This window comes from Oncorhynchus gorbuscha, linkage group LG20 (assembly GCF_021184085.1).
Source record: "Oncorhynchus gorbuscha isolate QuinsamMale2020 ecotype Even-year linkage group LG20, OgorEven_v1.0, whole genome shotgun sequence".
NCBI lineage: Eukaryota > Metazoa > Chordata > Actinopteri > Salmoniformes > Salmonidae > Oncorhynchus > Oncorhynchus gorbuscha.
Window position 1 is genome coordinate 10,138,153 of NC_060192.1, and position 27,307 is coordinate 10,165,459.

A 27,307-nucleotide genomic window follows, 5' to 3' on the forward strand; every position below is an offset into this window, starting at 1 on the left:
TGTCATTCCAATCTCCTTTGCATTAGCGTAGCCTCTTCTGTAGCCTGTCAACTATGTGTCTGTTTATCCCTGTTCTCTCCTCTCTGCACAGACCATACAAACGCTCCACACCGCGTGGCCGCGGCCACCCTACTCTGGTGGTCCCAGCGCCCACGACCCACGTGGAGTTCCAGGTCTCCGGTAGCCTCTGGAACTGCCAATCTGCGGTCAACAAGGCAGAGTTCATCTCAGCCTATGCCTCCCTCCAGTCCCTCGACTTCTTGGCACTGACGGAAACATGGATCACCACAGACAACACTGCTACTCCTACTGCTCTCTCTTCGTCCGTCCACGTGTTCTCGCACACACCGAGAGCGTCTGGTCAGCGGGGTGGTGGCACCGGGATCCTCATCTCTCCCAAGTGGTAATTCTCTCTTTCTCCCCTTACCCATCTGTCTATCGCCTCCTTTGAATTCCATGCTGTCACAGTTACTAGCCCTTTCAAGCTTAACATCCTTATCATTTATCGCCCTCCAGGTTCCCTCGGAGAGTTCATCAATGAGCTTGATGCCTTGATAAGCTCCTTTCCTGAGGACGGCTCACCTCTCACAGTTCTGGACGACTTTAACCTCCCCACGTCTACCTTTGACTCATTCCTGTCTGCCTCCTTCTTTCCACTCCTCTCCTCTTTTGACCTCACCCTCTCACCTTCCCCCCCTACTCACAAGGCAGGCAATACGCTCGACCTCATCTTTACTAGATGCTGTTCTTCCACTAACCTCATTGCAACTCCCCTCCAAGTCTCCGACCACTACCTTGTATCCTTTTCCCTCTCGCTCTCATCCAACACCTCCCACACTGCCCCTACTCGGATGGTATCGCGCCGTCCCAACCTTCGCTCTCTCTCCCCCGCTACTCTCTCCTCTTCCATCCTATCATCTCTTCCCTCCGCTCAAACCTTCTCCCACCTATCTCCTGATTCTGCCTCCTCAACCCTCCTCTCCTCCCTCTCTGCATCCCTTGACTCTCTATGTCCCCTATCCTCCAGGCCGGCTCGGTCCTTACCTCCCGCTCCGTGGCTCGATGACTCATTGCGAGCTCACAGAACAGGGCTCCGGGCAGCCGAGCGGAAATGGAGGAAAACTCGCCTCCCTGCGGACCTGGCATCATTTCACTCCCTCCTCTCTACATTTTCCTCCTCTGTCTCTGCTGCTAAAGCCACTTTCTACCACGCTAAATTCCAAGCATCTGCCTCTAACCCTAGGAAGCTCTTTGCCACCTTCTCCTCCCTCCTGAATCCTCCTCCCCCTCCCCCCTCCTCCCTCTCTGCAGATGACTTCGTCAACCATTTTGAAAAGAAGGTCGACGACATCCGATCCTCGTTTGCTAAGTCAAACGACACCGCTGGTTCTGCTCACACTGCCCTACCCTGTGCTCTGACCTCTTTCTCCCCTCTCTCTCCAGATGAAATCTCGCGTCTTGTGACGGCCGGCCGCCCAACAACCTGCCCGCTTGACCCTATCCCCTCCTCTCTTCTCCAGACCATTTCCGGAGACCTTCTCCCTTACCTCACCTCGCTCATCAACTCATCCCTGACCGCTGGCTACGTCCCTTCCGTCTTCAAGAGAGCGAGAGTTGCACCCCTTCTGAAAAAACCTACACTCGATCCCTCCGATGTCAACAATTACAGACCAGTATCCCTTCTTTCTTTTCTCTCCAAAACTCTTGAACGTGCCGTCCTTGGCCAGCTCTCCCGCTATCTCTCTCTGAATGACCTTCTTGATCCAAATCAGTCAGGTTTCAAGACTAGTCATTCAACTGAGACTGCTCTCCTCTGTATCACGGAGGCGCTCCGCACTGCTAAAGCTAACTCTCTCTCCTCTGCTCTCATCCTTCTAGATCTATCGGCTGCCTTCGATACTGTGAACCATCAGATCCTCCTCTCCACCCTCTCCGAGTTGGGCATCTCCGGCGCGGCCCACGCTTGGATTGCGTCCTACCTGACAGGTCGCTCCTACCAGGTGGCGTGGCGAGAATCTGTCTCCTCACCACGCGCTCTCACCACTGGTGTCCCCCAGGGCTCTGTTCTAGGCCCTCTCCTATTCTCGCTATACACCAAGTCACTTGGCTCTGTCATAACCTCACATGGTCTCTCCTATCATTGCTATGCAGACGACACACAATTAATCTTCTCCTTTCCCCCTTCTGATGACCAGGTGGCGAATCGCATCTCTGCATGTCTGGCAGACATATCAGTGTGGATGACGGATCACCACCTCAAGCTGAACCTCGGCAAGACGGAGCTGCTCTTCCTCCCGGGGAAGGACTGCCCGTTCCATGATCTCGCCATCACGGTTGCCAACTCCATTGTGTCCTCCTCCCAGAGCGCTAAGAACCTTGGCGTGATCCTGGACAACACCCTGTCGTTCTCAACCAACATCAAGGCGGTGGCCCGTTCCTGTAGGTTCATGCTCTACAACATCCGCAGAGTACGACCCTGCCTCACACAGGAAGCGGCGTAGGTCCTAATCCAGGCACTTGTCATCTCCCGTCTGGATTACTGCAACTCGCTGTTGGCTGGGCTCCCTGCCTGTGCCATTAAATCCCTTCAACTCATCCAGAACGCCGCAGCCCGTCTGGTGTTCAACCTTCCCAAGTTCTCTCACGTCACCCCGCTCCTCCGTTCTCTCCACTGGCTTCCAGTTGAAGCTCGCATCCGCTACAAGACCATGGTGCTTGCCTATGGAGCTGTGAGGGGAACGGCACCTCAGTACCTCCAGGCTCTGATCAGGCCCTACACCCAAACAAGGGCACTGCGTTCATCCACCTCTGGCCTGCTCGCCTCCCTACCACTGAGGAAGTACAGCTCCCGATCAGCCCAGTCAAAACTGTTCGCTGCTCTGGCCCACAAATGGTGGAACAAACTCCCGCACGACGCCAGGACAGCGGAGTCAATCACCACCTTCCGGAGACACCTGAAACCCCACCTCTTTAAGGAATACCTAGGATAGGATAAGTAATCCCTCTCACCCCCCCCCTTTAAGATTTAGATGCACTATTGTAAAGTGACTGTTCCACTGGATGTCATAAGGTGAATGCACCAATTTGTAAGTCGCTCTGGATAAGAGCGTCTGCTAAATGACTAAATGTAAATGTAAATGTAAATGTCTGTATAAAGGGTTAGTGCCTTTATATACCATATTTCCAATATGCAGGGTTACTAGAATGGTAGGGGTAGATATGTATAGGGGTAAGGTGACTAAGCATCAGGATATATGATAAATAGAGTACCAGCAGCAAATATGATGATTTTATGTGACTGTGTCTGTGTGTGTGTAGAGTCGGTATGAATGTGTGTGTGAATATGTGTGTGTTGGATTGTCAGTGTGCGTGTGTATGAGTGTGCATAGAGTCAGTGCAAGAATACAATAGAAGGGTCAATGCAGATGGTCCGTGAAGCCATTTTGTTGGCTATCACCTAGCTAGGAGTGTTATGGCTTGTGGGGATAGAAGCTGTTCAAGAGCCTGTTGGTGTCCGAATTGTTGCTCCGTTATTGAACATTTGAAAGTGTGTGTGTGTGTGTGTGTGTGTGTGTGTGTGTGTGTGTGTGTGTGTGTGTGTGTGTGTGTGTGTGTGTGTGTGTGTGTGTGTGTGTGTGTGTGTGTGTGTGTGTGTGTGTGTGTGTGTGTGTGTGTGTGTGTGTGTGTGTGTGTGTGTGTGTGTGTGTGTGTGTACAATTTTATTCACATAATTTGAGACGCATCTCTTTGGCTTGGGTGGTAACACATTTTGAACAGCCGGCTCCTTCCTTGGAGTTCCTACAGATTCTGTCCTGATTTCCTGCTTTTCAATTATGCTCTTTTGACCGACTGCACAAGCTGCCTATGGCAAATGCAGCGGAAATATTTTAATCATAATAAATATAGAAAAAAAGCAATACAGAGGTTTTAACAAGGTCTTCTACACGCTGTATTAGTGTGATTAATTCTTCCATCTGGCTAGCCTCCAGACATAGCAATGTGAAACAGGCTGAGAGAGAGAGAGAGAGAGAGAGAGAGAGAGAGAGAGAGAGAGAGAGAGAGAGAGAGAGAGAGAGAGAGAGAGAGAGAGAGAGGGTGTGAGAGTGAGAGAGAGAGAGAGAGAGAGAGAGAGAGAGAGAGAGAGAGAGAGAGAGAGAGAGAGAGAGAGAGAGAGAAGAGTGTGAGGTAGAGAGCGAGATGAGTGTGAGGTACAGAGAGAGATGAGTTTGAGGTAGAGAGAGAGATGAGTGTGAGGTAGACAGAGATGAGTGTGAGGTAGAGAGAGAGATGAGTGTGAGGTAGAGAGAGAGATGAGTGTGAGGTAGACAGAGATGAGTGTGAGGTAGACAGAGATGAGTGTGAGGTAGGCGACAAAGCTGGAGTCACAGTAATATTATCATACAGTAAATAGACAGGCACTACTTGTTCTGAGAAGAGGATGTCTATTTACCTACAATTCACTTTTAATGAACTTGTCTTTGTATATGACTCTGGTGTTTAAATTAATTCGATTAAAGTTAGACTGTGCCCAAACCAAAATGAGGAACTACAAATAATAATTTGCACTAGGCTTTGTTTCAATTTGTCAGTTTAAAAATAGTTTTCTAACAAGTTGTATTTTCTATTTACAGTTTTAATTTAGGTGTGTTCCGCCTCCTCATTGATTCACACAAGAAGTAGCCCATTTCACTGTTGCGGATCATTTATTTTTGAGCCGGACTAACTTCTCTCTTCAACGGGAGCTGAAGCACCTCCTCAGTGTTTCCCCAGATCAAGTATGCAGACATTTACTTATCTGTTGTCAGAAACAGGCCTTGCACAACCTTTTTACCCCTGGCACATTTTCTGGCTGGCGCACTTCATTATTCTTTTCAAAGTAAGTGCCTCATTTTCTGTATATCGTATTGTCGTTTCTACTGTAGCATAGCTGCTGTTAGCTTAGCTGATACGCTTCTCTTTTCTAAATAATATTACATTTTTACCTTGTGCTCACCAGAGATATGGTACATTGTAAACAAGTCTTGCTGTTAGGTTGCTAACTTATGTTTTGTTTTTTTGGTCAGCGTAACCTGTTATTTACACTGGTTTATGGATTGAGTTTGGCTGTTTGATGCTTGGATGATGAAATTAGCATTTATCTTTGACAATAACGGTGACATTGAGGAATAGAGTGGTGAAACCTTTATTTCCCATCAGCACAAAACATTTTTAGTTGCTTTTCAGAAAACAATGCACTTTAGACACGCTTGTTGCATCATACATTCTGTTGCTACTGTTCCAATCACATATTTGTGATGGTACGCTTCAGGGACCATTCAGCAATGATCACAAATATGCGATCATACACGTCAAAGGGCTAGAAAATAATGGAGAAATGTTTTCTACTTTGTTAAATGTGCTGCAGGAAGAGCTTGTCAAACGGATTTGGATCTTTGGTCTAGATATAATTCCTTCTGTGTTTTCAGACAGCAACACAGAATGTGTCCCAAATAGCACCATATTCATGGGGCACTACATTTGACCAGAACTATATGGGTAATAGGATACCATTTAGGAAGGAGCCCCAGTAAAGCGCTAAATTAATCAGAAATAAACTGAGCTCTCACTTTGATGTACTGTATAACTGAACTCCAGAGCACTGCTGTAATGTGCTGCGCTGGAATCATGAGCTGCATTCAATTCCCCACCTAACTGAGCTGAGGAGGCAATTTTAACTGGCATAAACAATGCAAGCCCGTTTTACCTGATAAATCATCAGAAGAGGTGTATGTGTGTGTGCGTGCGTGCGTTTCAATACCAACCAAGATGGAGGTCTTACCATCCTAACAAGCCTTTAAATCCCCATGCACCAAGCAAGCTATGATTTAGTAACTGTGTGACGTACTGTATAGACTACTGATAATGCAACAACCTAACGAGACCAATTCCATCCCCACCCACCGCTGATCACAACTGATTGAGCGAATGATAGTGATTTATCTGATGTGTGGAAGTGGCAGCCTGGCATTGTGTACAGGCAAGAAGGGGGGGAGTATACTTCCACAAGTTCTATGATTGCAAAGGCAACCCATACAATAGAAGACCCTGAGGATCTTGCTAATGAGTTTGGCAACCCATCAGAAGTAGCATATTATCGCTGTCTGATGAAAACCTGTTATCTCAAAAAAAAATACATTTTTTTCAGGAAATTGAAAATATTTTCCCATTAACAAACATACAATTATTATGAATCTTCAGTATGACATTTTGAATATATGTTCTTGGTCGTAGAGTCATAAAATGGTAAGAATACACTGAGTTACTACTTTAAATAAATGTTTTAAAAATATGTTTTTCATTAGACAGCGAAGACATACTCAAATAGCGCAACGGACAGCAAACAAGACTTCACCAACCAAGTCTGCAAGTAATTCCTAACCCATTCATACCCATGGAGAGCACCCCACATTACACCAACACATTAACTGGAACACAGTTTGTTCTACCGTGAGTGACGTCTGTGTCATGGGATATACTAGAAGTAATTAAGAGATCTGAGAATCTGGCAACCCAATGGGTTGAGGAGGAAATGCAGGCAGAGGGGAAGAGCTCGAAGCTTATGGGCCATAATTAAGAAATGTGCAAATCTGGCAACTCAGCAGGGAAAGCCCATTTGCAAAGAAAGAGCAGCTCTAGCCTCTAACTGATAATGAGTTCTCACAACCACAGACATACAGTGCATTCGGATAGTATTCAGACCCCTTCACTTTTTCCACATGTTGTTACGTTACAGCCTTATTCTAAAAAGAATTAAATCCTCATCAATCTACACACAATACCCCATAATGACAAAGCAAAAACAGGTTTTTAGACAATTTTGCAAATGTATTTGGAACCACCAAGACTCTTCCTAGAGCTGGTCGCCAGGCCAAGCTGAGCAATCGGGGAAGAAGAAGTACCCGATGGTCACTCTTACAGAGCTTCAGAGTTTCTCTGTGGAGATGGGAGAACCTTCCAGAAGGATAACCATCTCTGCAGCATTCCACCAATCAGGCATTTATGGTAGAGTGGCCAAACGAAAGCCACTCCTCAGTAAAAGGAACATTATAGCCCGCTTGGAGTTTTCCAAAAAACAAGATTCTCTGGTCTGATGAAACCAATATTGAACTCTGGCCTGAATGCCAAGCGTCACATCTGGAGGAAACCTGGCACCATACCTACGGTGAAGCATGGTGATGGAAGCATCATGCTATGGGGATGTTTTTCAGTGGCAGGGTCTGGGAGCCTAGTCAGGATCGAGGGAAAGATTAATAGAGCAAAGTACAGAGAGATACTTGATGAAAACCTGCTCTAGAGCACTCAGGACCTCAGACTGGTGTGAAGCTTCACCTTCCAACAGAACAATGACCCTAAGCACACAGCCAAGATAACGCAGGAGTGGCTTCAGGACAAGTCTCTGAATGTCCTTAGAGTGGCCCAGCCAGAGCCCGGACTTTAACCCAATCAAACATATCGGTAGAGACTTGAACATAGCTGTGCAGTGACACTCCCCATCCAACCTGACATAGCTTAAGAGGATCTATAGAGAAACTTCCCAAATACAGGTGTGCCAACTTTAGTCATACCCAAGAAGACTCAAGTCTGTAATTGTTGCCAAAGGTGCTTCAACAAAGTACTGAGTAAAGAGTCTGAATACTTACAGTGGGGCAAAAAAGTATTTAGTCAGCCACCAATTGTGCAAGTTCTCCCACTTAAAAAGATGAGAGAGGTCTGTAATTGTCATCATAGGTACACTTCAAATATGACAGACGAAATAAGGAAAACAAATCCAGAAAATCACATTGTAGGATTTTTAATTTATTTATTTGCAAATTATGGTGGGAAATAACAAAAGTTTATCTCAATACTTTGTTATATACCCTTTGTTGGCAATGACAGAGGTCAAATGTTTTCTGTAAGTCTTCATGAGGTTTTCACACACTGTTGCTGGTATTTTGGCCCATTCCTCCATGCAGATATCCTCTAGAGCAGTGATGTTTTGGGGCTGTTGCTGGGCAACATGAACTTTCAACTCCCTCCAAATATTTTCTATGGGGTTGAGATCTGGAGACTGGCTATGCCACTCCAGGACCTTGAAATGCTTTTTACGAAGCCAATCCTTTGTTGCCCGGGCGGTGTGTTTGGGATCATTGTCATGCTGAAAGACCCAGCCACGTTTCATCTTCAATGCTCTTACTGATGGAAGGAGGTTTTCACTCAAAATCTCATGATACATTGCCCCATTCATTCTTTCTTTTACACGGATCAGTCGTCCTGGTCCCTTTGCAGAAAAACAGCCCCAAAGCATGATGTTTCCACCCCCATGCTTCACAGTAGGTATGGTGTTCTTTGGATGCAACTCAGCATTCTTTGTCCTCCAAACACGACGAGTTGAGTTTTTACCAAAAAGTTAGATTTTGGTTTCATCTGACCATATGACATTCTCCCAATCTTCTTCTGGATCATCCAAATGCTCTCTAGCAAACTTCAGAAGGGCCTGGACATGTACTGGCTTAAGCAGGGTGACACGTCTGGCAATGCAGGATTTGAGTCCCTGGCGGCGTAGTGTGTTACTGATGGTAGGCTTTGTTACTTTGGTCCCAGCTCTCTGCAGGTCATTCACTAGGTCCCCCCGTGTGGTTCTGTGATTTTTGCTCACCGTTCTTGCGTGGAGCCCCAGCTCGAGGGAGATTATCAGTGGTCTTGTATGTCTTCCATTTCCTAATAATTGCTCCCACAGTTGATTTCTTCAAACCAAGCTGCTTACCTATTGCAGATTCAGTCTTCCCTGCCTGGTGCAGGTCTACAATTTTGTTTCTGGTGTCCTTTGACAGCTCTTTGGTCTTGGCCATAGTGGAGCTTGGAGTGTTACTGTTTGAGGTCGTGGACAGGTGTCTTTTATACTGCTAACAAGTTCACACAGGTGCCATTAATACAGGTAACGAGTGGAGGACAGAGGAGCCTCTTAAAGAAGAAGTTACAGGTCTGTGAGAGCTAGAAATCTTGCTTGTTTGTAGGTGACCAAATACTTATTTTCCACCATAATTTGCAAATGAATTCATAAAAAATCCTACAATGTGATTTTGTGGATTTTTTTCTCGCATTTTGTCTGTCATAGTTGAAGTGTACCTATGATTAAAATTACAGGCCTCTCTCATCTTTTTTAAGTGGGAGAACTTGCACAATTGTTGGCTGACTAAATACTTTATTGCCACAACTGTATGTAAGTGTGATATTTCAGTTTTGTATATTTTATAGATTTGCAAAAATGTCTAAACCTGTTTTTCCTTCATCATTATACAGTATTGTAGGAAAAAATATAATTGAGGTGTAACGTAACAAAATGTGACATACCACCTGGATTTGTCCTTATGTAGCAAAATTTTAATATCTGTTTTTTACATTGGATAAAAGTAGATACTCAGAGATACACTGCATTTGAGGAAACAATGGGAAAGTAATTCTGCTTTGAAAACTGATCAACAACAAACTCACATTTGAGAAACCCCTCTTTCAATGTTTTGTCAGCACTTTTGGAGAGTCTTTCTTTGTCTACATCCATTCAGCCTTGTTCACACCCTCTTAAGCATTAGCCCCACCCTAGCAGAGCTGGTTAGGATGTTATGTTATCCAGAGCATGGCGGCTGCAACTGTTTTGTCAGATTGCCCGTTTGTAAATTCAGACCTCCGTCCCAGTCTCAAATCTCTGGAAGACTGAAACAGGTTTCCCTCTATCCATCATTCCTTCAATTCTGACCAGTTTCCCAGTCCCTGCTGATGAAAACACATCCTCACAGCATGATGCTGCCACCACCATGCTTCAAACTGGGGATGGTGTTCCCGGGGTAATGAGAGGTGTTGTTGGGTTTGCACCAGACATGGCGTTTTCTTGATGGCCAAAAAGCCCAATTTTAGTCTCATCTGACCAGAGTACCTTCTTCCATATGTTTGGGGAGTCTCCCACATGCCTTTTGGCAAACACCAAATGAGCTTCCTTATTTTTGTCTTTAAGCAATGGCTCTTTCTAGCCTACTCTTTCGTAAAGCCCAGCTCTGTGGAGTGGACTGCTTAAAGTGGTCATTTGGACAGATACTCCCATCTCCGCTATGGAGCTTTGCAGCTCCCCTTCAGGGTTATCTTTGGTCTCGTTGTTGCCTCTCTGATTAATGCCCTCCTTGCCTGATCCGTGAGTTTTGATGGGCAGCCGTCTCTTGGCAGGTTTTGTTGTGGTGCCATATCCTTTACATTTTTTAATAATGTATTTAATGGTGCTCCATGAGATTTTCAAAGTTTCTGATATATTTTTATAACCCAACCCTGATCTGTACTTCTCCACAACTTTGTCCCTGACCTGTTTGGAGAGCTCCTTGGTCTTCATTGTGCCGTTTGCTTGGTGGTGCCCCTTGCTTAGTGGTGTTGCAGACTCTGGGGCCTTTTGGAACAGGTGTGTATATACGGCGATCAGGTGACAGATCATGTGAAACTTACAGGTGGACTTTATTTAACTAATTATGCAATTTCTGGAGGTAATTGGTTGCACCAGATGTTATTTATGGGCTTTATAGCAAAGGGGGTGAATGCATACACACGCACCACTTTTCCGTTTTTTATTTTAATTTTGAAACACGTCCTTTTTTAATTTCACTTAAATTTTGTCTATTACATCAAAATAAAAAATATATTTGAAATTACAGGTTGTAATGCAACAAAATAGGAAAAATGCCAAGGGGGATGAATTATTTCGCAAGGCACTGTAACTGTGCTGCTGGCAACAATTGAATTACGCTTTGTTGCCGGCGTTTGCTGACTATGGACATATTCAAAGGTTTTGAGCGTTTAAAAAATAATCAGTTATTCTGCGCTCTGGGACACTAAGATGAGTCTTTTGTTAATAAATGTAGCTAGATATCTAGCTAGGTAAACAATGAATCCCAACACATGATGAAATGTTAGTTAGCGAGCCAGCCAACTAATGTTAACTAGCTAGCTAACAGTACACTTTAACGTGAAATTAAAATACTTTGTGAAAATTAGAAAAGCGTAATATCTGAAAATGTAGCTAGCTAGACTATGTTATACATGGTCTGAAATCGGACTGCCAGAGCAAATTTACCAGCTAGTACATCTATCAACAGTTGCAGTGACATTCTACTGAAATGGATACTTGCATAGTGAAGTCTTTTGATAAGACATGTAGCTAGCTATCTAGCTAAACAATGGCCCATAATCACAACTCATTACGTTACTACACGGTATGAATCTGCAGGTAGCTAGCCATATAGGTTCTATGGCAATAACTAGTCAAGCAAATGTGTCTGAGATACGAAGAATAAGATCATACACATAACGTTAGCAAGGGATCCAGCCAGCTAACGTTAGCTAGCTAACAGTACACTTGAAATGAAACCATTTCCTGTCAAAATTAGAAATGTGTAATCTGTAATCTGAAAATGTAGCTAGCTAGACTATCTTACCAGTATAGATCAGTTTTGCACATTTCTCCTGCCTGATGCCATACATGGTTGCCGTTGGTTTGAAGATGTAAGCCAGACTGGTGTTTTCTCCATCTCCTTAGCTATTATACTTGAATTACACTGACGTCAAAACTTCAAAACTGCATCGCAGTGCTAGCTGTGCCACCAGAGACTCTGGGTTCGCGCCCAGGCTTTGTCGCAGCCGGCTGCGACCAGGAGATCCGTGGGGCGACGCACAATTGGCCTAGCGTCGTCCGGGTTAGGGGACGACCTTTCGACCTTCGTCTCTCCCGAGCCCATACGGGAGTTGTAGCGATGAGACAAGATAGTAACTACTAACATTTGGATACCACGGAATTGGGGAGAAAAGGGGGTAAAATTCAGACCAATCCAAACTCATCTCTCGGCATGTTCAGCCCACTCATTATCTTAGCCAATCATGGCTAGCGGGAAGGTTGCTCTTTTTCTCTGTGGCTAAACCAACTAGGCTTGAAATTGAACCATTTTATTCATATTTACAGATGCCATACAAGTTTGATATTAAGGCACATGAAAGTTCACATGGTCAGGAAGGCATTTCTGGCCCAAAAACGCATTTTGATTAAAAAAGAATCAAACGGCTCTCCTGTGAAGTTGTGACTTGCGACATACACCTAGTTTCCTGAATCGGGTCACAAATGTGTTAAAAGTGAAGGGGTCTGAGTACTTTTTGAATGCAATCGTCTATGACACGAGATTGAGAGTGAGAGAGATCAAATGGATTGTACCGCAACAACACCTGAATCACGATCCAACCATGGCCTCCCTAAACCTCTCTCTCACTCTCTCCCACCTTACTTTCCCCTACACTTTCCTCAGTTTATTCCTCTCTTTCTCTCTGTCAGTAGGCTATCACTCTCTTTTTTTGTTTCCTGCATCATACTATTCTGACCTACATATACCCAGTTTATACAATATTGCATGTATCTGGATGTGAGGGACGTCCCCAGGCTACCCACTGCAGCCTGAATGTGAACTCATACACATACACACGAGGGAGAGAGAAATGCACAAATACTATGCATATACACACATAACAAACACAGACACATATCCCCATTCATTAACACAAGCCCGGAAGCAAACTCATACATGCACAGTACATCTCACCCTTACAAAAACACACACAAATCACCGTTCAAACACAAAGAGAGGAGTATATAAAATGACCAAGGAAGTGGAATGCAATGTCATATGGAGAGAGAGAGACCAAATAAACAACCCAGCGCTGGATCACTTAGTTGGATAATTGAGTAATGATCCAGCGGGTCAGAGCTGGTGAGAGTATATTTCATTCCGGTTCATCTGTTGTGCTGTGTTGTCGACACATGCTAGGGTTCAGTATTGACAAATTTGCAGCCCATTGAGACTTATGCAAGTTGACTACGGCATGTTCCTATGTCTATGTTGGTGTAGTTACAACTGTGTTATTTTTTTTGATTTTTACATATAAATATGTAATGTGCAACAATACTGAAGGGAAGTGGACAGGAATGACAGAGCCATGACTACATGGAACTCTATTTCACACCAAATAACTCATGCCAGCAGTGAAATTAGATTTAAAAAACTGATAAAAAACACCTTATGGAACAGCGGGGACTGTGAAGCAATACAAACATTGGCACAGACACATGCATACAGACACACACACAATTACATACACATGGATTTAGTACTGTAGATATGTGGTGGAGTAGGGGCCCGAGGGCACACATTGTGTTGTGAAATCTGTGAATGTTAGATTTAAAATTTACAATTTTATAAACGGCCTTAATTTTGCTGGACCCCGGGAAAAGTAGCTTTGGCAGCAGCTAATGGGGATCCATAATAAATATGAAGGAAAAAGGAAACCGCACACTGCTCTTTATAGTATCACTGATCTTTAATGAATAAGCTTACGTATCGGCCACACGGCCTTCGTCAGAGCTTTTGGGATTTTTTGAAAGTTGCACCATTATGTGGACCTGGCCCCTCCCACATCCGTTATACACATCGAAGGGGGTTGGAGGCAAAGGAAAAATAAATAAGTGCTACCAAATATAACCATATGCATTTCCTAAATATTTCAAAAGTGTATAAATAAGGTATATTAAACACGTCTGTAAAATCTCAATGAGGACATAGCAAAAGTTTTCATTAGTCATGAGGTACATCATACGAAAAACGTCAGAATAATCTACAAGAGACACATATTTCATGTTCAAATTCACAACATAACATACATAGGCATTTCATCATTAAGTCCTTTAGGAAATAATGTCTAGAGGGTGAAAATCCCAAAACATTCTCTTTTACTCAGAGTATTATGAATATCACCTCCCCTGTCTGATATCTTGACTTTCTCTATGCCACAACATCTAAAAGGTAGAAATGTCATGTTTTAGGTCATTAAAATGTACTGCGACTGGATAATCCCTGTCATTTCTCCTGATTGAACTTTTATGTTCACTAATTCTCTGTCTGAGAGAACGAGAGGTTTTACCGACATAGCACAGCCCACATGGACATTTAATAATGCAGATAACATGGGTGGTGGAACAAGTAATAATGTCATTTATTTGGAACTTTTTCCCTGTGTGTGGGTGGCAGACATATTCACACTTCATCATATTGTTGCACTGTGCGCATCCTCTGCATTTATAGCCACCATTTGGTAGAGGGTGTAAAAAAGACCTTGGCTAATTTTATTTTGTGGCTGGCAGTTGGCGTGAACCAATTTATCGCGTAAACTTCGACCTCTCCTATACACAATACGTGGTGGATATTTAAATTCAGCCGGCAAAGCTGGATCCGATGATAAAATATGCCAGTGTTTTAAATACAAATTACATTTATTCTAATGGTTGGCCAAAGGAGACCCATCGGCAATCCAACAGCCACAATTGGCCGTGCTTCCTGAAAATAACCTATGGACTACATAAAATAAAATAAAACATCTGCTGGGTCAACCCAGCATGAAGGTAAATAAAAACCCAACTGATGATAGCTAGTGATGTTACGTTTGATACCAAGGAATGCATAGAAGTTGCTAATAAAGTGTACTTCGAAGCAGTATGCCGATGCCTGATGTGATCATTGATGTTCAAGGCTTCCTTTTGTCGACCTGCGTTTGGTATTAGTTTGGTAGCAGACAAAAAGGCTATGCTGTGCACGCGCTACGGGGTTTGGGACATCATCTATAGTAATTTGACCAGTAGCCTAGTGGTTAGAGTGTTGGACTAGTGACCGAAAGGTTGCAAGTTCAAATCCCCAAGCTGACAAGGTACAAATCTGTCATTCTGCCCCTGAACAAGGCAGTTAACCCACTGTTCCTAGGCCATCATTAAAGAATAAGAATCTATTCTTAACTGACTTGCCTAGATGTAAAACAAATAAATGTACACTGTGTTGATCAAAGCGTTGAGTAATGAACCTATTGTTACACAATTGTCAGGAAAACCTCAATACTTCAAAAAGCTTTGTTTCCCCATCAGTACTATATACAACTTTTTTTTAATGGCTCTTCATAGAATCTTCGGAAACTATTCTTTATAACACCATACAGGTTCCCTATAGAACCTTATAAGCATGCTTCCATATAGCACCAAAAAAACTTCCGTAATGGGTGCAAGGCAAAGAACCCTTATTTGGCACAACATAGAACCATTTCCTTTTAGAGTGTACACAGAGTAACCCCAAAAAACAGTGTTTCTTTCAGTGTTGATGCCTGCTAGGTATGTGTGTGCGTGAGAGAGAGAGAGTAAATCTGTCTGAGAGTAAATGCCTTTGTTTTAATTTTGAGTGTGATCACAACACTAACAGCCCATACAAAATCCCAATAAACATCCCTATAATCAACAGCTTTATCCTCTGCCTGAGTGGCTTTGCTATGCTATCATCCCCCCAATGTCCTTTATGTGTGAAAATTAAACTATTAAAGTAGACAGAAAAATAGAGACAAGCCAAAAACAAAGACATAACCCTTTAATTTCCCCTTTCCCTTCTTCCTTCTTTTACTTCTCCCTCTCTCTCGGGAGAATCTGGAGCCCAACTGAAATGAGAATAATTAGCGGACTCATTAGTAGTTAGTCATATGATGCTGCCTGCCCCGCCCTTCCCCTCTGGGCCTTCCGTCCGGTCCCGCTGTTCAATCTGACTTTATATGGAGCTCTCTCTCTCGCTCTCCCTTTGTCTCTGTCACACACACTCTCTGTCTCTTTCCCCCTCCTGCTTCTCTCTCTCTCTCTCTTTCTCTCTCTGCTTCTCTCTCTCTCTCTCTCTCTCTGCTTCTCTCTCTCTCTCTCTCTCTCTCTCTCTCTCTCTCTCTCGCTCTCTCTCTCTCTCGCTCTCGCTCTCGCTCTCTCTCTCTCTCTTTCTCTTTCTCTCTCTCTCTCTCTCTCTCTCTGCTTCTCTCTCTCTCTCTCTCTCTCTCTCTCTCTCTCTCTCTCGCTCTCGCTCTCTCTCTCTCTCGCTCTCGCTCTCTCTCTCTCTCTCTCTCTTTCTCTCTCTCTCTCTCTCTCTCTCTCTCTCTCTCTCTCTCTCTCTCTCTCTCTCTCTCTCTCTCTCTCTCTCTCTCTCTCTCTCTCTCTGCCAGCCCCGGATTGATCATGACCCAAAGCAATGGGCTGCATCAGAGGCTGCACAGCAGCCAATTTGAATGAATGGGACATCTCAGAGACATGAAAGGGGTGAGAATCATATTTTCTTTATATCTGCCACTGAGTCTCCATGGAGGGGGCTGATAAGAGCTGAGAGGTGGTGATGATGGCTGGGGAGTGTAATGGCCGACTGCCTGGAGAAAGGGGCATGAATTCTATTAGGACAAAAATATCACAGACTCCCTCTGTCTTTCTCTCTTAATCGCCTCGCGCTCTCTCTCTCCGTGACTCCAGCTCTGTCTCCAAGTTAATACAGAACGTAATGCATCAATCCTTCTGTCTCTCCCCCTCTATCTCTCCCGCTCGCCCTTTACCTCACACTCTTCTCTTTCTCTCTCTCGCGCTCTCTCTTTCTCACTCTTTATTAGCTCAATAGGAAAGGATAAGAGGAGTGACAGAGAAAATTGTATGCATTCATTAAAGGCCCAGTGCAGTCAAAAAGGGAGAATATCCTTAGGATTGCATATATTTACACACTGTGAGGTTGGAATAATACTGCGAAATTGTGAACATTTTGATCATGCACTTTTAGTGTAAGAGCTGTTTGAAAAGACAGCTTGAAGTGTCAGCCTGTTTGGTGGGATGGAGTTTTGGCTTTGCATGGTGACATCACCCTGCTGTAAATTAGTTAATAGACCAATAAGAAAGATAGTTCCAAACCTATCTACCAACAACAGCAAATGTTGAGGTAAACATTAAGCTCAGGCACAATTTAAAAGAAAGAAAAAATACAATAAGAAAGCTTATTCAGAATCAGAAGGGCTCTATGTAGAACCCTTCTTGCCTTCCAAACAATCATCAAAGTACACTTTCTTCCAAAAGAGTGTACTGTGTACTGTAGGCCACAACATGGTGATGTATTATTCAAGTCCCATGATAATGGAGGCTCCATAAAATGTTTAGATTGTAGGCATATTGTATTACTGTTTTCAAGACTGAGAGTAGAGCAGTTTAACCACTCTAAACAGACAGTGTGTTCATCCCAAATTGAACCCTATTCACTATATAGAGCATTACTTTTGACAACAGCGATATGGGCCCAGGTCAGATGTAGTGCACTATATTGGAAATAGGGTGCCATTTGGGACTTAGGCGGTAATGCTCTGCTGGTTCTGAACAACAATAGCTTTTAGGCTACATGCAGTCAAGCTTTTTCCCATTAACCTCTCAGATAATTTGAGGGCACCTACTGTAACTAGCTTTTCCTTTCGAAAGCCCACCCGTATAAAAAAAACGATTTTGTGCACAAAGCAATAGAGGGTAAAAGTGTAATAAGATGTTACACGACTTCACTATCTTAAGGAAAAACAGTTAGTAAAACTAACGACTAGTAGTCTATGCAGCATGTTATGTAGCATGTTCTCCACATTACATTACCCCACAGTATCTCTCTGGATTCATCCCAAGTGTCACCCTATTCCCTTTAGTGCATTACTTCTGATCAGAGCCATAGGCAGGCACTGGTCAGAAGTAGTGCACTATAAAGGGAATAGGGTGCCATTCGGGACATACAGTATGTACTTCATTGCCTCAGTCCTTTGTAGCCAGAGTAGATGTAAGTGAACACATTTAGCCCGCTACAGCTAGCTGGGTCCCTCTGTAAGCTGTTTAACAAATTAAGGCGTGTGTGTCTGATGCTACATGCCTTTAAGCTGTTAGTGTATGACACAATTCCATCGAGACGCAGGCAGCCTGGCGGCCATGGAATCGCATCAAAGACTTCTCGGGCAAGCAATTGACAGAGGAATTACTTTTGGTCTGCATCTGAGAGAAAAGAGGCCATTACTGAGGCACACAATAAAATGAGCTCGGCACAGAGGGAGAATGCTAAATAGACCACTAAAGTGACAAAGCACATAAGCTTACACACAGCGGCCCAGCACTGTGGGCTACTGCCTACACAAACAAGACCCCCTGTGCACTAATATACCCAATCCAAATAGTTAGATTCCCTCCATGCATAATATTGTAGCATAGAAACTCAGTTACACACACTTACCTGTGGCTTGCCCCCCCCACACACACATACACACACCCCCACACACACATACCCCCTCTAGACACACACGTCCACACAGACACACACACCACCAACATATTTTCACTTTAGTTTGAGGGAGGACATAAGCCCGCTTCCAGTGACAGTCTTATAAAAGTCTATAAAACCCTCTTCAAGCTGACACACAGCACTTTAACACATTGTCCATCACATATGGCTACGAGAGGAAGGCATTCGGATAAAAAGTGTTGAACTGCACTTTCAATTCCAACTATGGTCGCAGTCAATTTCATGAACTGCGATATCCCTAGTGTGCAGTTGGGTAAAGCGTTCAAGAACAGGCTGTAGTTGCAGCCTACCACACAGCATGAACACTGTTAAAATGAAGTGTTTCGTAACACCAAAACAAGAGGCAACTGAGCTGTAATCGATGCGAACGAGCCGAAACCTTAACTTTGCTGGAGTATTGAAACACATTATCCTGAGATGTTTTGAAACATTACTTGGTGTGACTTAACACCACTTAATCAAGTGTTCTGCAACACCTGTTTTGGTGTTTCGAGTTCGGTTAGATACTTCCTCTTTTGGTGTCGTTTCCTCTCTCTGAAGCTCCTAAACATTATTATGGGGTTTCAAGTTCTATCGAGGACATTATCTGATCCCTTATTTTGGAGTATTTTAATGTTTAACATTGATTTATGCATCTGATCATTTGCCCGTTTAACCCATTTTGGCAGAACACAGTTCCCGATCCCCCAGGAGCAACTGCAGGTTTTCCAGAAACATGGCAGGATACGGTATTAGCCTCCAACATCACAAGCTAGAAATGTGGGAATGGGTCGTCTCATCGTTGAACTTCATTTTGCCTGACGGTTTTTAAATCTGTTCTTCATGAGCAATTATGCCTCATGGCACAACAAGTTGCTTAATACTAATATTGAGGTATACTTTTCTTGCTTCGAGCATGCATGCAACATTGTGTAAAATAACAATGAAGTCTGAACATTTTGTATTACCTACCGTCCTCGAAAAACAGAGCCACAGGGCAAAATAGGAAGTGCAAGGATATTAAAAACAGACTTCCAATGAGTTCAATAACTTCATTTTCTCTATCTTTGGTTATTCTCATAAAATATAGTTAGAATTAGAATTCCACAACAAACATTTCTTCGTAGACCCTTATCATTAATCAATATTTAAGGTAGAAACCGTTTGCATTTCTCAGTCTCACACAGTCTGCTAAAAATATATATTTATGTTTGTTTTGATGCTGCATTTTACATACACTGAAATTCAAAGTGTTTTCAAACCCTCTCTTAAAAACACTAATATTCAGATTGAAGAACCACTCTGGGTGTTTCAGAATAATGCTATTCCATTTTTTTTAACACTTTCTGTGCATCGTAACACCTACATTCGGTTTACATTCAAACACCTTCCAAAAACGAGATATCCGCACTAGTTTTCATGGTTTCATGCAACACAAACAACATTACACAATCCCAGTGTTTTGAGTATTTCTATTTTGACAGTGACGCCACTGTTACCGCCAGTGTTGCTTGATCAATTTCTCAATTTACAAACCAACACACGATTTCAGCCTTACAGACTATGGTCATGTCTATAGACTATGGTCATATCTTATTTCAATATCAATGAACAGAGGTGTATGTGAAATGAATGTGAAATGAATACCATTATTTTGGAATATGAGCCAAATCAAAGAAGAAACTCCCAATGGACTAAATAGACTATCTAGAACACAGAGAGGCCAGCTTTAGTTTAATAAACCTGTGACAAATAAATTAAATACTAGAATTGAGAGACATGATACTAAAAAATCAAATATTAGGCCTCGTCTCATATCTCTCGTGCGCTCCCTGTTTGATTTTCCCACGCTCTGGTATGTCACTTCCTGGTTCAACACCGTGGACAGCTCCGCCGTCTCTCACATTTTTTCACCAATCGCTATTCTGAGGCTCGAGGCAGGGGAGCAAAGTTTTGGCAAAATTTGAGTAACCGGTGCAGCTTTCCGTAAACCAACGTCTTCCTTCGCAAATGTTTATCAGAACCCGTAGTGGCGATTAGAGGACGAAAGGGAGGACGAAAGAGGGAGAGCAGAAACACGGAGACCGAGAGGAGCCGAGATTTTTTTTTTATATGCGAAGAGACTGTGATTCCGCACAGATTTATCTCTTTCTACTTTTTGATTGCTGAGTGATAAACAGACATCGATCGACCTCAGCGCTAGGAGGGAGCGGAGAGGAGAGGACTGCCGTGCGGGGGACGCAAAGGAACCGATCTGCATGTGAGAGCATTGGTACGTTCCACACACCGGAGGCAAGAGATGCAGCCCTCGAGCAAGATCCTGAGTCTTATCGTCCTCGTCTTGATGGGCACAGAACTCACCCAAGTAGGTTTAAACACACGCCATTTTCCCCTCTGTATTAGAGCTACAACGTGGCGGGCGGTTAATTGGTCCGATAAAAGATTAAGAGGCTACCCAGTGCCTGCTCGCTAGACAGAGCTCCGGTAAATCATACAGTTTCCGCATTTAAACAGATTAACGGGTGGGATTACATGGCGATGATGTGGATACATTGTGCTACACCGGCGCAGATAGCGCCAGAAGCGCCCAATGAATGTCACACAGCCTGACCCTACCGGGGCTCTCTGTTTAAATACAGAGATATACAAAATCCTAAACGCACAAATGTGTGTCAATATACAAATATATTACACACGTATAAATAATGAGCAAATGTAATAAATTAATGACAAATATACCCATCCAAATAATCAATGTGCAGGTTAGGGTTATGTCAGAATGTTTTTAATTCCAAATCGAATCTTTGTGCTTTGTCTGCTAGGTGTATCGTTATTCTGGATGTGTCGTTTTTTTGTGTGAATAATCAGTCAAAGATGATTGCATATCAAAGTAGCACGGCACAGCTGGTCCTTTGAAGATGCCCAAACGAGCAGTAAGAATTTGACTTCTGATAGGAATAGTGAGGTCTTCATTCTAATTGTATTTGTCTGGTATAAACCATTACACAACAAATTGATCCAGTCACCAAAAATGTATCCAAGGCTGTAATGTGATAGAAGAATGTTGTCAAGTGTTGTTCTCTGTCTGAACCACCCACACAGCACTTCTGTGAGATGCTTATGGTGGTGCTGTCCATGGTGCTGATGGTTGGTTTATTGTTGTGAGGAAGTTGCCTTTAACTCACATTGTGCACATTTTAATCTATAGTTTAAAGTAAATTCCCATTTTCTTTTGCACACATGTTTACATATAGGATTACACAGATATTCTAGCAATTATTTATGTTTCCCAAAACTACACGTGTGTCTGTTCCCAGAGACCTACAGACAAAAAAAGAATGGCTCTAAATAGTACCAGATTGGGGGTTATTTGGCTTGTAAGCATAGTGGAACCCTTATTGGTGCTATATAGAACACTTTTTTCAAGGTTCTATAAAGAACCATGCTCATGAGGTTCTAAATGGAACCCGTATGACGCTATAAAACACCCTTTCCTAAGGCTCTATAAAGAACCATTAAAAGGGTTCTTTATAGAACTAAAAAGAGCTCCGCTATGGTTACAATCCTTTTTGGGGCTATATATATATAACACTTTTTTATGGTAATTTTTAGAACCTTTATAAATAACTGTTTATTTTATGGAGAAGGGTTCTATAAATAACCGATATCAATCTGAAAGGTTCTGTGTTGCTGTAAATTCATAGGTGTTGAGTTGAATCAAGTGAGCTACCTCTGGAACAGCTGGGGGTCCATGAGGAGAGAATAGAGGAACTCTGACTGATTTAGTCAACCATTTTCAATTGACGCTAGGCCATGCAAAATATTTCACAAGATATGCCACTGCCCAAAAATCATATAGAGGAGTATAACACAACACGTTAGATAAACTAGAAGGACACTCTCACTCACGGTTGCACAAAAAGAGCCCCAAAATATCTTAATGAGCCACCTCCCCTACATTTTAAGTATCACTAAAAGAGCAAAGAACCCTTATGTGAACTGTAAAGAACCATTGAAGAGCTCAAAGGGTTCTTGAGTCATTATGGTTCCACATAGAACCAGCACCCTTCCCAAAGAACTCTTGAGGAACCCTAATACATTTTTTTGTCTGTATACAGTCCTATCTCCCTAGGCATGAACAAGTTGACAACTGGTTAACAAGCAGAATGGACATTAGTTCAACATAGTAATCCTGTCAACATGAATACATTATGTGGACATCTATTTGGCAATGCACAAACATAGACCACACAATATTCTGCCAAATTTGAACCTTATTTTAATTAAAATTCAACCACAGGCCTCAACATTTAATTCATTTCAGATTGGATTAATGTTAGGGACAGATCTGAATTTAATAGCAGGTACTGGTCTGCCTCAAGGTGTTATTTTAAAAAATACATCCGTTCACTCACTCTGCGTCTCACAAAGACAGGGCGGTGGGAACCAAAAATCTGTTCTCATCAGATCTGTGGACAAATTTCCACTGGTCTAATGTCCATTGCTCATGTTACTTTGCCCAAGCAAGTCTCTTCTTCGTATTGGTGACCTTCAGTAGTGGTGTCTTTGCATCCATTCGACCATGAAGGCCTCACATAGATTCACACAGTCTCCTCTTCAACAGTTGATGTTGAGATGTGTCGGTTACTTGAACTCTGAAGCATTTATTTGGGCTGCAATTTCTGAGGTGAATTTAATTCTAATAAATCTGGGTCTTCCTTTCCTCTGGCGGTCCCCATGAGAGACAGTTTCATCATAGCACTTGATGGTTTTTGCGACTGCGCTTGAAGAAACTTTAAAGGTTATAGAAATGTTCCTCATTGACTGACCTTCACTTCATTTCTCCTTGTTTATTTGACCTGTTCTTGCCCATAATATGGACTATGTATTTTACCAAATAGGGCTATCATCTGTATTCCACTGTTACCTTTTTACAACACACCTGATTGTTTCAAATACATTATTAAGAAGGAAATAAATTCCACAAATTAACTTTTAAAAAGGCACACTTGTTAATTGAAATGCATTCCAGGTGGCTACCTCATGAAGCTGGTTGAAAGAATGCTAAGAGTGTGCAAAGCTGTCATCAAGGCAAAGGGTGGCTACTTTGAAGAATCTCAAATATAAAATATAACTTTTTTGGTTACTACATGATTCCATATGTGTCATTTCATCATTTTGATGTCTTCACTATTATTCTGCAATGTAGAAAATAGTACAAATAAAGAAAAACCTTGGAATGAGTAGGTGTGTCCAAACTTTTGACTGTTACTGTATAGATAAAAATGTTGATAAATACTTTGCTGAGGGAAAATATACTTGATACGATTTTGATATGTTGTTGTCTCACCTAGCTATCTTAAGATGGATGCACTACTTGTAAACCACTCTGGCTAAGATCGTCTGGTAAATGACTAAAATGTCTATTTTTTTTTAAATAAATTGCAAAGCCTGCTGAGTATAATTCTAATGAGCTCTGTCCTGAAACAAGGCCATTAATAGTACCCCGGTGTGCTTTGTTGTTGATTTTGGTATGTTCATTTTAACATATACATTTACATTTTGGTCATTTATAGCAGACACTCCTATCCGGAGTGACTTGCTCAACTAAGGTAGATTAACAACAACATATCACAGTTATAACAAGAAACATTTTTGCAACCGTTACTTGCAAACATATTTTTGTATTTGAGTATGTATTTTAATAAAATAACATAAGAAAAACAAGTGTTTGAGTTCTTCAAAGTTTCTTTGGGAAGGGTGAGGGTTCTATGTGGAACCATAATGACTCAAATAACCCTTTGAGTTCTTCAATGGTTATTTACAGTTCACAAAATGGTTCTTTGCTCTTTCAGTGATAATTCAAATGGAGGGGAGGTGGCTCATTAAGATATTTTGGTGTGTGGTTTGTGTGGTCATTCCAGTTTATCCAAGGTGTTGTGTTATGCAAGTGCATATTATGTCTATGGTTAGTGGTAGGGTTGTGTGAAACATTCATGTATGGGCTTCTGTCAATTGAGAATGGTTTGTTTTAAATTTCTTTCTTTAATGCTCTCCTCAGGGATCCCCAGCTGTTCCAGAGCTAGCTCTCTTGATTCAACTTGTCAATTAACACAATAATACCAATGGAATTTTAACAATATGAGACGGCTGACCAGAATTTTAAAAACATGTATGGTTTTTCAAAAGGATCTACAGAGAACGTTTCAGGTTGAGAAATTGATTGAATCTCAACTTAATACACAATTTTGACAAAGCAAAAACAGGTTTAGACATTGTTGCGAATTTATTAAAAATACAAAACAGAAAAATATAAATTTTCATAATTATTCAAACTTTTTACTCAGTACTGTTGAAGCACCTTTGGCAGTGATTACAGCATCAAGTCTTCTTGGGTATGACACTACAAGCTTGGCACACCTGTATTTAGGGAGTTTCTCCCATTCTCTGCAGGCACTGTCAGGTCGCTTGGGGAGCATTGCTACACAGGTTTTTTCAGGTCTCCCCAGAGATGTTTGATCGGGAGACTTGTCCGGAAGTCAATCCTGCGTTGTCTTGGCTGTGTGCTTAGGGTGATTGTCCTGTTGGAAGGTGAACCTTCACCCCAGTCTAAGGTCCTGAGCGCTCTGGAGCAGATTTTCATCATGGATCCCTCTGTACTTTGTTCCATTAATCTTTTCCTCGTTCCTGACTATTTGCCTAGTCCCTGCTGCTGAAAAACATCCTCACATAATGATGCTTTAGCCACTGTGCTTCACCATAGGGATGGTGCCAGGTTTCCTCCATACGTAACGCTTGTCATTCATTGTTTTCATCAGACCAAAGAATCTTGTTTCTTATGGTCTGAGAATCTTTAGGTGCCATTTGGCAACCTCCAAGCGGGATGTCATGTGCCTTTCACTGAGGAGTGGTTTCCATCTGGTTACTGTACCATAAAGGCCTGATTGGTGACGTGCTGCAGAGATGCTTGTCCTTCTGGAAGGTTCTCCCATCTCCACAGAGGAACTCTAGAGCTCTGTCAGAGTGACCGTCAGGTTTTTGGTCTCCTCCCTGACCAAGGCCCTTCACCCCCGATTGCTCAGTATGGTCTGGCGGCCAGCTCTAGGATGAGTATTGGTGGTTCCAAACATCTTCCATTCAAGAATGATGGAAGCCACTGTGTTCTTGGGGACATTCAATGCTGCAGAAATGTTTTGGTACCCTTCGCCAGATCTGTGCCTCAATACAATCCTGTTTAGGAGCTCTACGGACAATTGCTCTGACATGCACTGTCAAAAGTGGGACCTTATATAGACAGGTGTTGTAACGGCGTTCGTCTGTTGAAGAAAGAGAGTCGGACCGAAATGCAGCGTGTTGGTTACTCATGACTTTAATGAAGGAAAACGCGGTACATGAAATAACTGAATACTAAATACAAAAACAACAGAACGGAACGTGAAACTAATTACAGCCTATCTGGTGAATACTACATAAAGTCAGGAACAATCACCCACGAAATACAAAGCGAAACTCAGGCTGCCTAAATACGGTTCCCAATCAGAGACAACGATAATCACCTGACTCTAATTGAGAATCGCCTCAGGCAGCCAAGCCTAACAACACCCCTAATCAGCCGCGATCCCAAATAATACAAACCCCAATACGAAACACAACATATAAACCCATGTCACACCCTGGCCTACCCAAACATATAACAAAAACACAAAATACAATGACCAAGGCGTGACAGGTGTGTGCCTTTCCAAGGCCAGCATCTTGGTATCGCCTCTTCACTGTTGACGCTGAGACTGGTGTTTGCGGGTACTATTTAATGAAGCTGCCAGTTGAGGACTTGTGATGCGTCTGTTTCTCAAACTAGACACTCTAATGTACTTGTCCTCTTGCTCAGTTGTGCACCGGGGCCTCCCACTCCCCTTTCTATTCTGGTTAGAGCCAGTTTGCGTTGTTCTGTGAAGGGAGTAGTACACAGCGTTGTACGAGATCTTCAGTTTCTTGGCAATTTCTCGCATGGAATAGCCTTAATTTCACAGAACAAGAATAGACTGATGAGTTTCAGAAGAAAGTTCTTTGTTTCTAGCCATTTTGAGCCTGTAATTGGACCCACAAATGCTGATGCTCCAGATACTCAACTAGTCTAAAGAAGGCCAGTTTTATTGCTTCTTTATTTAGAACAACAGTTTTCAGCTGTGCTAACATAATTGCAAAAGGGTTTTCTAATGATCCATTAGCCTTTTCCGCGAACACAATGTGCCATTGGAACACAGTAGTGATGGTTGTTGATAATGTACCTCTGTAAGCCTATATAGAAATTCCATAAAAAATCTGCCATTTCCAGCTACAATAGTAATTTACAGCATTAACAATGTCTACGCTGTATTTCTGATCAATTTGATGCTATTTTAATGGTCAAAAAACTGTGCTTTTGAATGTCAGTGTAGCTGTTGCCAGATAATTGACTGTTCATTTCTTTACCATAAGCCACTTCCAGTTTAGAGAATTTGGCAGTGCATGCAATCGGCCTCACAACTAATTGTTTTATAATTATTTTCTCTCTGACAAAAATCTTCCTTCGGCCAAATGTAGCTGCGTACTCCTCCCCTAGAGCACTACATATCCCATAGTTCCTTAATGAATGTGTACTCAGAGCATAGCTAGTATGTGGGCAGTATGTATTCCAGAATTCCTTAATTAACATGTTTTTAGAATAGATAGTTAGGACAGTATTTGTTGTTGTTAGTTCAGGTTTTCAGTCATGCAGTGAAAGGCCAGCTGTTCAGTGAAAGGCCAGCTACATCTCCCTGCATGGCAGTTTTAGACCCCTCTCCCTGCCTGCCCTCTCACAGAGACCTGAAAAGCAGCTGTTGCTGTTTACAGTAATATAACAACCCTCTGTAACCCTCAAGGATTTAAGGCCCACCTCTCCCTCCAGCTTTATGAAGTGATATGCAAAGTAACACAGCGAGCATGGGCCCATGAGTTCTTCTGCAAAAATATGGAATTAGAGTTGGATAAATGTAGATAAACTTGATTTTTTTTTGCAAGGACTTATACAGGATACTAAACCTCAACATCAAAACCTTCATTCCAAT

At 42.5% G+C, this 27,307-nt stretch overlaps 1 protein-coding gene across 2 annotated transcripts in view; it reads left to right on the forward strand.

Annotated features, from left to right (window-relative positions):
* Window positions 1-16,091: 16,091 nt before the first annotated feature.
* The window catches only part of LOC124007225 (noelin-like), a 61,431-nt gene continuing 50,215 nt past the window's right edge, over window positions 16,092-27,307 (forward strand). The window contains exon 1 of one of the 2 annotated variants that reach the window (XM_046317631.1): window positions 16,092-16,201. In XM_046317631.1, the coding sequence (XP_046173587.1) occupies window positions 16,175-16,201 (27 nt within the window). In that variant the 5' untranslated portion in view covers window positions 16,092-16,174. Of the gene's footprint in view, window positions 16,202-20,102; window positions 20,584-27,307 lie in introns of those variants that run through there. The other variant, XM_046317629.1, reaches the window with a different exon arrangement.